This window comes from Protopterus annectens, chromosome 14.part0 (assembly GCF_019279795.1).
Source record: "Protopterus annectens isolate FY-2018-M chromosome 14.part0, PAN1.0, whole genome shotgun sequence".
In the NCBI taxonomy this organism is placed as follows: domain Eukaryota; kingdom Metazoa; phylum Chordata; order Ceratodontiformes; family Protopteridae; genus Protopterus; species Protopterus annectens.
The window spans coordinates 711,592,852-711,610,444 of record NC_056748.1 but is presented as its reverse complement, the minus strand read 5'-3'; the positions used below and the strand labels follow the sequence as shown (position 1 = coordinate 711,610,444).

At 39.5% G+C, this 17,593-nt stretch overlaps 1 protein-coding gene across 1 annotated transcript in view; it reads right to left on the bottom strand.

Annotated features, from left to right (window-relative positions):
* Positions 1–7,380, bottom strand: part of LOC122788719 (serine/threonine-protein phosphatase 2A regulatory subunit B'' subunit gamma-like) — a 231,572-nt gene extending 224,192 nt beyond the window's left edge. The window contains exon 1 of the mRNA XM_044055609.1: positions 7,093–7,380. Within this exon, the coding sequence (XP_043911544.1) occupies positions 7,093–7,380 (288 nt within the window). The remainder of the gene's footprint in view (positions 1–7,092) is intronic.
* Positions 7,381–17,593: the final 10,213 nt, after the last annotated feature.

Below are 17,593 nucleotides of genomic sequence, written 5' to 3'. Positions count from 1 at the left end.
GAGTGTAGTAGTGAGGGTAGGAACTTTGAATGTTGGCAGTATGACTGGTACAGGGAGAGAGCTAGCTAATATGATGGAGAGAAGGAAGGTTGATATATTGTGCATGCAAGAGACCAGATAGAAGGGAAGTAAGGCCAGGTGTATAGGGGGCAGGTTCAAATTGTTCTATCATGGTGTGGATGGCAGGAGAAATGGGGTAGGGGTTATCCTAAAGGAACAGTATGCCAAGAGTGTTTTGGAGGTGAAGAGAGTGTCTGATAGAGTGATGTTTATGAAGCTTGAAATTGATGGTGTAATGATGAATGTTGTTAGTGCATATGCTTCGCAAGTTGGGTGTGCGATGGATGAGAAAGAAAAATTTGGAGTGAGTTAGATGAAGTGGTGGTGTGTGTACCCAAGGGTGAGAGACTAGTGATTGGAGCGGACTTCAATGGGCATGTTGGTGAAGTGAACAGAGGGGATGAGGAAGTGATGGGTAGGTATGGTGTTAAGAAGAAGAATGCAGAAGGTCAGATGAATGTGGATTTTGCGAAAAGGATGGACATGGCTGTGGTGAATACGTATTTTAAGAAGAGAGAAGAGCATAGGGTGATGTACAAGAGTGGAGGAAGATGCACACAGGTGGATTATATCCTATGTAGAAGGGCCAGTCTGAAGGAGATTGGAGACAGTAAAGTGGTGACAGGGGAAAGTGTAGTTAAGCAGCATAGAATGGTGGTCTATAGGATGACATTGGTGATCAAGAAGAGGAGGAGTGTGAAAGTAGTGCCAAGGATTAAATGGTGGAAGTTAAAAAAAGGGTGATTGTGAGGTGGAGTTCAGGGAAGAGTTAGGACAGGCACTGGGAGGCAGTGAAGAGTTACCAAATAGCTGGGTAACTACAGCAGAGCTAGTAAGGGAGACTGCTAGAAAGGTGCTTGGTGTGACATCTGGACAGAGGAAGGAGGACAAGGAGACCTGGTGGTGGAATGAGGAAGTACAGGAGAGTATACAGAGGAAGAGGCTGGCGAAGAAGTGGAATTGTCAAAGAGGTGAAGAAAGTAGACATGAGTATAAGGAGATGAGGCACACGGCAAAGAGAGAGGTGGCGAAGGCTAAGGATAAGGCATATGGAGAGTTGTACGAGAGATTGGACACTAAAGAGGGAGAAAAGGACCTGTACCAATTGGCTAGACAGAGGGACAGAGCTGGGAAATATGTGCAGCAGGTAAGGGTGATTAAGGATAGTGAGGGAAACGTACTCACAAGCGAGGAGAGTGTGTTGAGTAGATGGAAAGAGTACTTTGAGGGGTTGATGAATGAAGAGAATGAGGGAGAGAAGGTTGGATTATGTTGGGATACTGAATCAGGAAGTGAAACAGATTAGCAAGGAGGAAGTAAGGACAGCTATGAAGAGGATGAAGAATGGAAAAGTTGTTGGCCCAGATGACATACCAGTGGAAGCATGGATGTGCTTAGGAGAAATGGCAGTGGAAATTTTAACCAGATTGTTTATGAAATTTTGGAAAGTCAGAGGATGCCCGAGGAGTGGAGAAAAAGTGTTTTGGTACCTATTTTTAAGAATAAGGGTGATGTGCAGAGCTGCAGTAACTACAGAGGGATAAAATTGATCAGTCACAGCTTGAAGTTATGGGAAAGAGTAGTGGAAGCTAGTTTAAGAAGGGAGGTGATGATTAGTGATCAGCAGTATGGTTTCATGCCAGGAAAGAGCACTACAGATGCAATGTTTGCTCTGAGAGTGTTGTTGGAGAAATACAGAGAAGGTCAGAAGGAGTTGCATTGTGTCTTTGTGGACTTAGAGAAAGCATATGACAGGGTGCCTAGAGAGGAGTTGTGGTATTGTGTGAGGAAGTCGGGAGTGGCAGAGAAGTATGTAAGAGTGGTACAGGATATGTACGAGGGTAGTGTGACATTGGTGAGGATTGCGGCGAGGGTGACAGATACATTTAAGGTGGAGGTGGGATTACATCAAGGATCAGCTCTGAGCCCTTTCTTATTTGCAATGGTGATGGACAGGTTGACAGATGAGATCAGACAGGAGGCCCCGTGGACTATGATGTTTGCAGATAACATTGTGATATGTAGTGAGAGTAGGGACCAGGTTGAGGAGACCCTGGAGAGGTGGAGATATGCTTTAGAGAGGAGAGGAATGAAGGTCAGCAGGGCTAAAACAGAATATATGTGTGTAAATGAGAGGGAGGGTAGAGGAATGGTGAGGATGCAGGGAGTAGAATTGGTAAAGGTGGATGAGTTTAAGTACTTGGGATCAACAGTTCAGAGTAATGGTGAGTGTGGAAGAGAGGTGAAGAAGAGAGTACAGGCAGGGTGGAATGGGTGGAGAAGAGTGTCAGGAGTGATTTGTGACAGACGGGTACCAGTAAGAGTGAAAGGGAAGGTCTACAAGAGGGTAGTGAGATCAGCTGTGTTATATGGGTTGGCGACGGTGGCATTGACAAAAAGGCAGGAGTCAGAGCTGGATGTGGCAGAGTTAAAGATGTTAAGATTTGCACTGGGTGTGACTAGGATGGACAGGATTAGGAATCAGTATATTAGAAGGTCAGCTCAGGTCGGACAGTTTGGAGACAAAGCAAGAGAGGCGAGATTGCATTGGTTTGGACATGTGCTGAGGAGGGATGCTGGGTATATTGGGAAAAGGATGTTAAGGATGGAGATGCCAGGTAAGAGGAAAAGAGGAAGGCCTAAGATAAGGTTTATGGATGTGGTGAGAGAGGACATGCTGGTGGTTGGTGTGAAAAAGCAAGATGCAGAGGACAGGAAGAAATGGAAACAAATGATCCGCTGTGGTGACCCCTAACAGGAACAGCTGAAAGAAGATGATGATCTGATGAGGTCTTGATTTATTCAGGATGAAAGTGCTTATCCTTTGTGGTTTGGTTGTGCTTTTAGTAATTTATTATTATTATTTTTTTTTTATTTAAACACACTGGTGCATTATTAGGACTATGGAATTCCTTTTTTATGTTTGTATTTTTGGTTTGTCTGTCATGGATTCTTTTCTTGCTTTGTATTTGGGGAATCCCTGGCATCGGAGGAAGTAGGAGCCTCACAGATTTTATTTTCACAAAGTATGGAGAGTACCCATTGGAACATCAGAGAGCTGACAATGTTGATTCAGCAGTTTTCACAACGGGTCAATGTTATCACCCCAGGACAAAAAACACCCTCTATTTCACTGGAACTGATGTTCAGCAATACTATTAGCAACAGTGGGTTACGTGGTAAATCACAGTGTTCTCCTTGGCTTACCAACTCTATTCGGTCTCTTATCCAAAACAGAGATTCTGCCCTGAAACTCTGGATTAAGACCAAATCTCTTACTCACTACTAAAAATATAGGGAACTCCAAAATCTGACCAAAAACACATAAACATTGATAAAAATAACTTCTACCACACACCCCAAACTACTGACCCCAGAAACCCCCAAAAATTCTGGAATACTGTCAACTAAATTTTCTACACAAGAAATCCCTCACCTTCTAACTCCTTGCCGAATAACACACCCCAAGAAACTGCATGCATTTTCAATTCATACTTCATAAATACCATCAGCAAATTTATGCGGACTTCCAATACAACCAACACCTCACCTCTCACCACCCCCCTACTACAAGACTGACCATTCTCACTAAATCCCGTTCCAACCAGCTACATTAAAAATCTTCTTCGCAAACTTAAACCATGTCCCCCATCAGCTGATAACCTGCCATCTCTATTCCTAAAGGCTGCTGCCAACTCCATAGCATATCCTGTCTCCATGCTCATTAACCATTCAATCAGTGAATCCATTACCCCTACTCTTTGGAAAAAATTCCATACCATACCTATCCACAAAGGTGGAAATTTTGTAGAGCACTCTAATTATCGACCTATTACAATACTTTCTCCCCTCTCTAAAATTCTCGAGCACTGTGTACATAAACAAATCATGGCTTATCTCCCTCAGGAAAACCTGATCACCCTTACACAGCATGGTTTCTGCCTCCACCACAGCACCACTATAGCACAGAAGAGTTAGAGAATTAATGCAACACCTTAGTTTAAAAAGGATATGTTAAATCATAAAATAATAAATTAGCACTCTATTTCAATGAAGTAAGTATTTTCACATAAAAGGCAGTTGTTCACAGTACGTGAACCATAGCTGAACAACCTAGACCAATCACAGTGCCTATATGAGCCAACACCTCCAGCTCATGTCAATAAAGTGTTTCTCTGGGGGGGCACATCTTTCCTTGGCTGAAAGTAGGCTGATAAAGTAAGGGAGAAAGGACACACTTTTCTTTAACTCAAATCAGTGACAAACTTTAAAGCATTTTGTCTTTAAAATAGGTTCTAATGGTACCGCACCAATAAGTCCAGGTTCATGATCAGCTCATAGATTGATGATCCAGTCAATTTCAACAACTTCAGTGCGATTCTGCACATCTCCTCTCCTTATGTTTTCAGGAATCAACTGTAGCACCATCACCTTGAAGGAGTGTGGAGGATGCATTTTAACATGTTGTGCTGAAGCATTGGTCTTTTCTGAATGGACAATGTCACGTATATGGCAAAGGATTCTTTCTTTGAATTGGTGATCAGTCTTCCCTGTATAGAAGGCATCGCATTTTTGACAGTCAGCCACATATACTAGATGCTTGCTATTGCAGTTGGCTTGCATCCCACCCCCTTTTTTTACCCCCCCCCCCGCAGAGAAATACCTTATTGACATGACCTGGAGGTGTTGGCTCATATAGGCACTGTAATTGGTCTAGGCTGTTCAGCTATGGTTCACATATTGTCAACAACTGCCCTTTATGTGAAAAGACTTACTTCATTGAAACAGAGTGCTAATTTATTATTTTACGATTTATTTAACATATCCTTTTTAAACTAAGGTGTTACATTAATTCTCTTACCCTTCTGAAGAAAGAAGACTGGTATCCATTCTATTAGGGCAGAGTTACTTATAAAATAAATGCACACCCAGTAAAGCAATGCCTTAATTTGAACTTAAAAGTTTTTCCACTGATTGGATCTCAGGGATGGTGTATTTTTTCATCATGTTTCTGATAGGATGTCTTGCCTTTGGCTTGTACTAGAAGTGTCAGCTTGTATGAATGTCTTGATTGGTCAAGCCTTCCTTAAATGGAATACCTTTTTCAGTTGTAACAGGATCTGAGGAAGGCAAAACCCGAAAGTGCTTATCCATCCTGAATGGTGCACCTTTTGGTGTCTTTACGTATTTTTTCTACAAGGATTTTGCTACAAATATTTCCTTTTTATCGAGGGTTCATTTTAATAAAGGATTTTAAGAGTCTTTTGGATGTCCATGGTGGTTCGCTTGTGACTTATTCACTGCATTGCCTTTTTTTTATGAAACACCTTCAGCTGCTAACAGGTTTGTTTTGGATTGTTCAACATTATTAGTAGGGGTTCTATTTTTTGCTTTATACAGTTGACGTGTGAGCAAGTTAGCCACAGTAGGGAGTATAGCAATAAAGAGAGCAAAGATTAGACATAGTAGGGAGTATAGTAGCAGGAGAAGAGACAGAGATGGGAAACTGGATAACAGGTTAAGTAAGAAAAGCAGGAGGAGTAAGTAGCTTAAGTATAGAGTAAGAGTAGAGCTGTAAAGAGAAAAGTCTAGTGGACATATAACAGAGTGTCCTAGCAGTGACACATGGGTATTGACTAAGGGGTTAGAATTAGAGGTGGACGTGGAAGGAAGCTAGAGAAGTTGCATTCTTTTGATGATGAATCTGAAGTCAGAGGGCAAAAGTAAGGGAAGGGGGGTCATTCATGGAACAAGCTTCCCATGACCCTCAGAAATATTACCCATGTCCATGAATTCAAGAAAACTCTCAAACAGTACCTAAACAGCACCTGGACCTGTTACTGCAATCATCCCACTGGAACCCATTCCTTTCTCCTTCACTACCTTCTCCATTCCTCCCTCTCCTATAATTACCTTAACAAAACTAACCTCCTTTAGTATGACAAGACGGTCACCTACTGCTCTCCATGCTCCTTCACCTTCTAGTTTGGGAAACAAGCTACCTGCATCCTAATTGCAATTTGTTTTTATATTAAATATCTACACCTACGGTAGCTTACAAAATAAACTTAAAACAAATGGAGAAATAACCACACTGGAAACACCAAGAAAGATAATAGTAAGTGCTTTTGTTTACTAAAATAAGTAAACTTCTTCAGACAATTTTACAAAAGAAATAAATGCCCTTAAATACAATAATTCATCATGACATAATTTCCTTAGCAAACCACCCAGCCTCAATTTAAAGTGCCAAATCATTTTCATTAAAAAATATTCAACACCATACATAAAACATATTCAAATCAAAATAAACATTCACCTATATACAAATAACTCTATAAATTGCATTCCAACATTAAAAATATATAAATATTATAATCTGAGTAAAGCTTTTAATTTCAAAACACTCATAACAGAAACTGAATCATTTAGTCCTGGCGGAACCAAGGATTTTAATTTCAGCTGCCACATAAGTTCCTTTTTCTCCAGTTTCAATTCAATCGGTCCTCCCCTGATGTTTTCAGGAATTTTTTCAATAACCAAAAATTTAATTCATGCTTAGGAAACAACAAAATATGCCTAGCCAATGCATTATTTACATTTCCTTTGTCAATGGTATACAAATGCTCATATATTCTATTCTTAAGGGGTCTTTTGGTTTTGCCCATGTAAAAGGCAGCGCACTTTGAACAAGAGCTTAAATAAACCACCCCCCTGGTGTTACAATTAAACTTATCATTAATGTGATATTTTTTTACCATTCACTATAAAAGAGGTTGTCACGTTAATGAATTTGCACCAACGGCCGGCCTCACATTTAAACATCCCACAATGTGGGGGATGACATTTCAGGTTATTACACTCCAAAAGGACTTTCAGGTTCCTGCCTTTCCTAAACACTACACAAGGACGGTCCCCCACATGTTTATTGATCAAATGATCATCAAGCAGAAAGTACCAATTTTTAAATATGATAGATTTCAAAAGGGGGGTATCAATTGAAAAATTGGTTATAAAACTCAACCTACCTACATCACCAACAGAAGGACTAACTGATTTTGTAGCATCGCCGTCATCCATCAATGGGTTCAATATTGAATCATTGGAAATGACCTCCAAATTATTTAGACCATAATGTTCCAACCCAACAATACCATCACATTCTTTAATGTTCAAAATTGGTTTAAATAACCCACAGGACCTTTTAGTAGATACCTCATCAATAAGGTCCTCCACTAATTTACTGGGGTACCCACGTTTAATAAACATGTCCTTCAATAAATTGCGTTCATCAATAAATTCACTCTCTAAGGAAACCATCCTAGCGGCCCGGACAAGTTGCCCCTTAACAACCCCTCTCTTTTGATAGAAAGGGTGGCAACTGGGGAAGTGTAAGAATGCATTTGAGTATGTTGGTTTCCTAAATACCTTTGAAGTCAACCCATTCAATAAGGGACATTTAACCAATTCCACATCCAGGAAAGAAATACGATCAATCTGAAATTCCCATGTGAATTCAAGAAAGTTTGTAAATTTGGTAATTTGTTCAACAAATACTGCAGCAGAGTACTTATCACCTTTCCAAAGGATGAAAATATCATCCAAATAATGAGTGTACAATGCGGCCCTTTCTTGAAAAACAGGATCTTTAAAAAGAAACTGTTTTTCCCAGTGTGCCATCACCATGTTTGCAAAGGTGGCTCCACACGGGGACCCCATGGCAACACCTGTTTTCTGCAAGTAAAATTCTTTATTGAACAAAAAATAATTATTGTTCAAAACCAGTTCCAATAAATAAATAATTAAATCAATCATATGCCCATCCACCCGTTGTTCCAACAAAAAATCCCTAACCCATTCACAACCAAGGTCTTGCGGAATAGAAGTGTATAAATCGCAAACATCAATGGTTAAAAAATTCCAGTTCTCAGAAAAAGGAAAACTATTACTAGCCTCTAAAATGCCCATGAATCCTTACATATCTGTGTTTCATTTTTCAGGGCTTCCTTAAGTTTAACATCAACAAATTTTGCACAACCATAGGTGATGCATTGCCTCCCATCAATGATAGGACGGAAGAGAGGTTTAGTCAAATTTTTATGAATTTTGGGTAACCCAAATAGGGTAGGTGTAATTGGATAAGGGATAAAAAGAAAATTCAAAAGATCAAGATCAATACCGCCTTCAATAAACAAATCATTAATGAAACCTTTAATTCTGCGGTAAGCCCAATTAGTTTCATTTAGGGACACCTTAACATAGACCTCATTAGTCAACATTAACCTCATCCTTGAAAAATAATCTTCGTTATCCATAAAAACCAACCCACCCCCCTTATCAGGTTTAATGATGTGAATGTTGGAAAACTTTAGGTCATACAACACATCCTTTTCTGTTTGGGTAAGGTTATTCCCTAGTGAACTGGATAGGCATCTAGTATCCAAAATTGTCCTAAAGTCATTTTCACATATTTTTTCAAATAATGAAATTGAAGGATGCAAAGCTGGATTGAATATGCTTGCAACCCTAAAGTCTTTAATAAGACCGGAATCGTTGCCTAATAACACATTCAAATTCAATTTCCTGGTAAATGTTTTCAGATCAATGAGTATTCTTGCTAAATCACTTCTAGTTGCAGGGACAAAGGTAAGTCCTTTAGCAAGGATGTCAATAAGCAAAGGGGCAGGAGTGAAAGAGGAATAATTAAAAATCTTAAAATCCTGTGTACTATTCAATAAGATCTGTACTGTTCCCTGTTGAGCATTAGTAGGGCTAGTATGCCTAATATAACTGGGAGACAACACTATCTCCTTCTCCTGTTCTGAAATTTCTTGATGTTGGGGCTGAGAAGGGTTCTGCTGCCCCCCAGTGTTCGTTTTGTTGCATACCTGAAAAAGCTGATTTTGATTTGAATCAGTAACATTATAAGTATTATGTTTAATACCATTATTATTCCCATGTTTACTAGCAAGCCTTTCACTTCTCCTAACCGGAGAACCTTCAACACTATCATTAATCTGAATACCATTGTTGTCAACTCCTATTGAAAGGTTATCTCTGAGCACATCCTGTTTCCAATTAAAACCTGCATTCACATTAACAATAACATTAGAAGGGGTGGAGGGTATGCTAAACCCTTATTATTGTATTTAAGGGCATTTATTTCTTTTGTAAAATTGTCTGAAGAAGTTTACTTATTTTAGTAAATTAAAGCACTTACTATTATCTTTCTTGGTGTTTCCAGTGTGGTTATTTCTCCATTTGTTTTATTTTTTGGTGGTGTTTATTTTTTACTGAGTTTACAAAATAAACTTCTTTGAATTGTACAGTTGCCCACTGAGGACAATCCTAATGTGTTTTTGTCAGTTTTTTGTTATTATCTGATTCTATACTTACTACTTAGTTTAAATGTCTCTTTTGCTGATTTTTGTTACTTGTACTGTAATGGACATTTGCTTAATTATTTTATTGTGTTTTACTTTAATCATGCAGTTTTTTCTTGCTTAGTTATACTGTGGAGTTTTTCTCCCTGGGCCTCCGCTGAAAAAGGGCATTTGCTCAGTTGGACTATCCCAATCAACCAATGTCAAATAAATCTAATAAATAAAAGTGCCTTTGTACCTGTTTTCAATGTTTGCAGGTTGAGAGGTATGTGCCCATGCATCATGAGGGGTTGTAAATGTATGTTAAGTGCCTAGCTACTCATCCTAAAGGCACTTAACAGAAAAGCGTAATGTAGTGTGAAGGACTTGTGAAATTTATTAGTATGATGACTTTCAATGAATGATTACACCATTTTAAAAGATACCTCCATAAAAATGGAAATGTGTGTGTGTTGTGTGTTACAGAAGGATTCTAGATAAAGATTTTGGTTAAGGAAGGCCAGCCAAGTTAGAGGGCATTACTGCAGAAGTGATGTATTCATTCAGAGAGGAAATAAATGTGGGTGTTACATGGGTTGTGTAATGAGAAGTTGCATTGGCATTTCTCATTAAGTCTTTAACAGATATTTTGAGTACCTTAAAGCAGCCAACAGGTACTGTCAATACTTCTTCCGATGTAAGTGGACATCACACTGTTTTAGTAACATTAAATAGATAGTAAGAGAATAACATTGACCTTGCTTTTCTTTCTTTTAACGTGAGTTTGCATTCTGCAACTTATAAGCATTGTTCCTTTCTTTTACCAGAGCTGTCTATTTAGTTTTATGAAATGAACTGCCAGAAACTTTTACTTTAAAGGCTAGTGCATTATGAATGATGGTGTGGTTTTAATGAGCATTTGATGGAAGTCAATCCCTAACGCAGTACAGAGAACTCTGAAAAACGTAAGCCTGGACAGATGCACAAGAGTAGACGGTAGGAATAACTATAAGATAATAAAAATAATATACAATAAAAAGTGACTGCACATACCATCCCACTGTTACTTGTCCTGCTGCAGCACCTAAGGGTAACAGGGCAGCATGGTTCATTTTCCTTCCTATCTGCATCGCACTGGATACAGGGGAACACTTTCATGAGTAATGTTGCATCTTTGTTCGTCTTCTCTTTTGTTCCATTTCCTTGCAATTCATCATCACAATGTGTTCTCTAAAGAAAATAGGTTTTAAAAACATTCTTTAGTCAGTTATGTTATTATTTTAAGACACAAAACTTGAAGCAGCTTTATGTAAATACCATCATACAAAACTAATGGCACATCATGGGATTTAATTGCTATGTTATAAGGTAACTATGCACAATATTTTCAAAATTAAAACGCTAGCATTGTCAGGTATGTAAACTGTAGAGAAAACACCTCCGTACTTCTAAATGTTATCCTTCTTACCCTGTCCCATGCTTTCAAAGATTTTGCTCTGTAATTTATATAGCTTTCCTTAAAGTTGTTGCTGCATCTTTTGGCTTTTCCCGGTTAGTGGTCACCACAGCGGAACTCCGGTCCGCTAATGATTGGCAGTAGATTTTTACGTGCTGAGTTGCCGGTCCTGATGCACAACCTTCAACGAAGGTACGCCCATTCATGCATGTCTCCACACAGGAGACGCTCTAGCTGAGAATCGAACAGAACAACGTCTAACTGTGCAGCGACAACGCTACTGCAGCACCTCCACCATAGCTTTCCTTAAAGTGTAAGTGAAAAATTCTATATGTGCATGTGTATTTATCTTTCTCTCTATCTCTCTCCCTATTTCTATCTCTATTTATTCATACAGGCACATACACATACATAAATACACACACACACACACACACACACACACACACACACACACACACACACACACACACACACACACAAAATTACACCAAAAAACAGTAAATATACAAAACTGTATACAGAAGATAAAATACACGTAACACTGACAAGTACTAATAGCAAATGAAAAACACTGACTACTTCAACTAAAAATACCACACATCTCAGTAAATCCTAATCACTGAACCAAGAATAGTCAATGTCTGCATAGTGGTACTGTTAGGGAAATGGAGTTTAGTACTGTAATGTGTAGGGATTGGATAAGTAGCAGAGGTAGAGCATCCAGACATGAGTAAGGTGGTGCAGAGAAATCTAATCCTAGCACTACCTAACTCCATCCATAAACATTACACTTATAAAATCCCTTTCCCTAATAATAACACATTTACCACTACCAAAGCATAACATAAAATCTATCCCCTTCCCTAGCCTTTACTCTAACCCTAATTCACAAACACTTGCACATATACACTAACAGCTATGACATAATCCTGTACATCTTCACACCAGCACCTCTATAGTTGAACATTCCTTCCTTGCATACAACTACATACCTGCACCATTTAAAATATAACACCAGCCAACATATACTCACACAAATGAGCATTCACTTATATGTGCAGTCATTCTTTTTTACAATTACATCAGCTGGTCGACCTCACTGCACACCTCACCTCCTAATCCACCCAAACCCACATCGCACACACCTTCATATGCGGAGGTCCTCACCAAAAACATACCTAAACACCAGAGACCTCCCAAACACAAGCACACTACACATAATATTTCCTCTGCAGAACACATTACAAATAATAGCTCACACACCACTGTCTCACCTGTCAAGTCCTTAAAGCAAACCACAACACCAAACATATTAGTCATAGGTGATTCCATCGTGAGACACACTGATGTCCCTCTCACCAGGCTGGATAAGGAGAAGGTCATGGTCAGCTGTCTGTCAGGTGCTAGGATCCACCATATCACTAGTCCACTCAAGTCTTTCAACAAAAAGTACTGTTATAGTTTTGTCATAGTTCATGTTGGTGTGAACGACTTGAGACATACCTCTCTGGACTATAAGAAAAGAAACATGATTGCGCTCCTAGATTATGTGTCTCAGGCTAGTATGTCCCTAGCCTTAAGCACAATTTTACATTCACCTAGGGTGATGCCTCAATGCAAACAGAAAATTATTGAATTCAATAATTGTCTTAGTTTCTAGTGGCATTTCAAGGGGATACAGTATCTGTCAGCCTGGGATGACATGATTGACAGACCTCAATGCTTTGTCAGAGATGGTCTTTATCTGTCACTCCACGGATTTCAACTACTGGGAAAGGCTCTTGCCACTCCCATAGTGTCTTTTTTAGGCAGTGTCTCAAGGACAAAACTCCTGACGTAAAAATCTTCATCTAAAAGCAACCTCAAGGATTTTCTGCTAAATGCTAGGAGTCTTAACATGAAACTGCATTCACTGGAAGCAGTCCTCACCTTGGAAGACATAGACATTTGGGCAGACATGGATACCTGGTTCAAGGCTGTGGACAGCACCGCAGCTATATCAGGCTACACCTCCTTCCACATGTTCAGACCACAAACTGAAGGCATGAAAACTAAAGAAGATTCCTCAACTTCATTAACTCCAATGCCCCGAACCAGTTAGTTGACAGCCACACAAGGGGTGACAACATCCTGGTTCTGGTGCTTACCAATATGGGGGACCACTGTAGCACCCCTACTGTGAGGTCTTTCCTGGTGAGATCTGACCACAAATCACTCTCATTCGAACTATCACACCTGACCCCCCCAACAGCACCAACTAAACTAAAAAACTTCTCCAAACCATATTATAATCTCTTATGATGGTATAAATAGTTTCAGTGGACCTCCTCCTCCCTGAGATGGAACTGGCAACTATGCCAAGTTCTACAGAAATGCTTTATACTAACACCTGAACAACTGCATTGACTTAGTACCTGATAGGACCAAAACAAGCTCTTCAAGGAAGAGCAAACCTGTCTGGTGCACAACTACCATTAACAGGCTTTACAATAATAGGAAGAAATTGCTGTCTAAGAGTAAGAGGGATTAAGCCCTAAACTGGAAACCCTCCCTCCTCAGCTTAAATAAGCAAATAAGACTTCTTGTGAAGGCCTACAAAGCTAACTACGAATAAAAATTAACTTCCTCAACTAAAGACAACCATAAGGTGTTCTTTAATTACATCCATAACCTAAAAAGAAAGGCACAGATTTGTGCTGAACTGGTAGTTAGTGATACCACAAATACCGAGCCTGTGGACATTGCTAACCTGTTATCTGACAGGTTCTGGGAAAACTTCACTCCCCTGTCCCCAACACACTTAGCCCAAGACATCCCTACCACCTGTCTTCTACACTGTATCTCTAAAGAGCAGGTCATGATTGCCCTCTCTAAGGTCAAAAACATAGCATCCATGACACCTGATAGCATCCCAGGGTGCGTCTTATATGGGCTCAAATGAATTAGGAACACCATTGGGTACTCTTTTCAATCATAGTCTAAGCACTGGGTTTGTCCCAGCTGAATGGTAAAAGGCCACTGTTATCCCCTTGCACAAAGATGGTGCTTCCACTGACCCTGGGAACTACAGACCTACCTATTAGCCTGACTAGCCTTATCTGCAAGGCCATGGAGAAAATCATCATGGACCTTATCAACAAAGATACTGGTAATCTCCAAACACTTGACCCTACTCAACTTGGATTAGTCAAAGGGAGATCATGCCTATTAAACCTGGTGGACTTCTTTGAGACAGCCACCAAGGCCCTTGATGAGGGGAAATCTGTGCATACAGTCTACCTAGACTTAGCCAAGGCTTTTGGCACTATCCCCCTCCAGGCATAATTGAAAAACTAACCCAGCTAGGTATCAACCCATATATCATTAGATGGGTTGGTAACTGTCTCACTGATAGAACCCATATAATCAAAATAGGGGAATCCACCTCCAACAGCAGACCTGTAACCAGTGGTGTTCCACAGGGATTAGTCCTGGGACCTCTACTGTTTGGAATCTATTTCTCCAATGTGCAAGCTAAAACTAAAGGTCTGTGGCTGACAAAGTTTGCTGATGACTGCAAACTGGGAGCAATCATAGAATCTCCAAAAGATGTCAAGATCCTACAAAAGAGTCTTACACAAACAAATGATTGGTGCCAAAGTCATGACTTTAAACGCAATGCAAAAAAATAAAAAAATGTATCGTCATCTCTTTCTGTAAGAGCAATGTTCCTGCTAACTACCACATCAATAACAGCACCTAAGTACGCATTCAGTGGTGAGATATCTGGGCACACAGGCTGAAAGCAACCTTACCTTTGATCACCATGTCTCCACAGTGGTAGGAAGAGCATTCTATATTGCTCATCTCATAAGTAAGGGTATTGCCTTCAGAAAAAAAGAAGGTATAACCTCCCTGTACTCTTCCTCATCAGGCCAATAATTGAGTACAATGCCCTTTTTGGTATGTACCTTTCCAAGCACCTGCAGCAACTGGAGAGACCACAAAGATTCCTCACAATGAAAATTTAAGGTCTTCAGCATCTGGCTTATGTAGATCATCAGAAATCACTGTCACTTTATTCTGTTTCATACAGACTACTCAGAGGCTATTTCTGTGTTGTATATAAGGCGATCTTTGACCCTGCTTTACTGGAAATGCTGCATGTCCGTAAGTCAAATGGTACATGGGTTACTTGCGCTAATGGCCTTAATCTGCTATGTGACATTAACAGAACCTGCTGGAGGGACAGATTTGTCTCACAGAGGTTATCACACCTTTGGAACAGACTCCTGCTTCATGTCATGCAGAGCACCTCACTGGCCCTCTTCAAACACAATCTGGATGATTGAATGTGTAAGCGTAAATTCACCCCAGGGGTTCCACCTATGTCCTTCTTGGATAGGGGTGATAGGTGCTGATCATGGAAATAGGAATAAAACTTGGCTATGCTTGTAAGGGCCCTAGAGTCATTAGACTAGTAACATCCTATGATCCTAAATATGTAGTGTAAAGGTTTGGTTTTACACACACTAACACATACACACACACACACACATGTACAGCAATATATTTATCTGTAGATGAAGTTAACCTCCTACTCTTTTATTACTGGCTATATGTAGAATAATGCCTTTGATGTTATAACTTTTTTTATTTGGATTATTCTTTCACTTATGTAAAATTTTAGATTTTCTAAAGATAAATTCAGATTTGCTATTGCTTGTCCAAATAGTTATCTGTTTTATATATTCGTATGATATGTTCCTCCTATTACTTATTCCTTTTACACTGACCACGTCGATGTCATCAATATGTCTGGTGACCACCACATTATCAGTAGCTTCTAGAAAATAACAAATACAAAGATTAAATAGTAACAGCTTTACTAACAGCTCCTGTTAGAAGGTATTCAGACTGCAGTACATATGACACTCATCTATCAGATTATTTAGGGATCTTCTGATCAGTTCATTAACTATAATTGTTCGATTTTGACCTTAATTCTCTTTAACAGTATGAGCTGATCTGCTCAGTGAAAAACTTCACTATATTTTACTATTGTCCTGATGCAGAAGATCCACAGAAAGACCAAAAGTAAGTGGATCCTGGGCTTAGCCTGAAAAAATGTTTACAGCTGATTTATCCTCCAGGAAGGTATGTTAACTAACATCTATCGTGCCACTGTTCTGCAGATTTGTGCAATTTATTTATTTATTTATTTATTACAATTTGGTAATGAACTAAGTGAGATTTTAAACTTTATTTAATGTTGATGGAGAGTGGATTTAATTCAAGAGTGATGGGATACTGATTTGCTTATGGTGGGACAGGATGAGGGCTGCTCCAGGGACTCTTTTCAGCCATGTCCCAGGTCAGAAAGCAATATGGTCTCAAAATAAACTATACACATCTTTTTCGGTATATATTAAAAGCAATCCCTGAATACTCACATAATAGTAGATGTATTTTAAACATTGGTTACTATGTAAACAACAAACTAAATAACTCAAAATTTACAATATTCATACGTTGCTTACATATCACTTGGTATGCAGGAAAAAAACTTTCTGATAGTGATGGAAAGGCATACTATACACACACACGCACACACACACACACACACACACACACACACACACACACACACACACACACACACACACACAACATACAAGGGTGTGCTAAAAAGTTCTAAGCCTGACCAACTTTATAAACTATGAGCATTATTTTGCCTCTATAGCTGAAAAGAGGGCTATTTCATCATGTGCAGAATTGTAATGTTATGTTTTGACTTTGTTTCAGATCATTGATTGAACCATATCAGCGAAAGTGTGGCACTCCGAGCCATCATGACATTCCTATTCCTGCAGAAGAAAACTCTAAAGGAAATCCATGAATGTATGATGCAAACAATGAGTGACAATTGCCCTTCTTACTCAACTGTGAAGAAGTGGCGTGCAAACGTTTAGCGTGGAGATTTCGAGACCAAAGATGCAGCAAGGTCTGGGAGCCTTCAAACTCCTGAAATTCTTGACCATGTCCATGGGCTGATTTTGGCAGATCAGCAGATATCAGCTAAAACAATGGCTGAGACAATACAGATAGCCAGAGAATGTGCTGGGTTTATAATTCCTGAGCAGCTGGGTATGCAGAAGCAGTCAGCCAAGTGGGTGCCCAAATGTTTGAATGCCAACAAGAAAAGACTTTGAGTGGACACTTCCAAGTTGATTTTGTGGCATTTTCATTAAGCTGGTGCCAAGTGTGTTGAACTTCAGGGAGAATATGTTGAATAACTTGTAAGTTTCATGGCTCCATATCATTCACTTCTTGGTCTGGCTTTATAACTTCTCAGCACCCCCCCCCCCGTGTGTGTGTGTGTGTGTGTGTGTGTACACACATATATATATATATATATATATATATATATATATACACACACACACACACACACACATGCATATACAAGTGTGTGTGGGTGTGTACTTGTACATATCTTTCATTATAGAAAATAATAAGACCTTGTATAGAAATTTGATTTGTCAATTATCATATTAACAAAATTAAGAACATTAGGAAAGTTAGTATGTACTTCCACGGTGGTGCAGCGGTAGTGTTGTTGCCTCATAGCAAGAGGTTCTCCCTTTCGATTCTCGGCTGGAGTGTGGGGAGTGCCTTCTGTGTGGAGTCTGCATATCCTCCCCGCGGTTGGGTGGGTGTTCAAAAGACATGC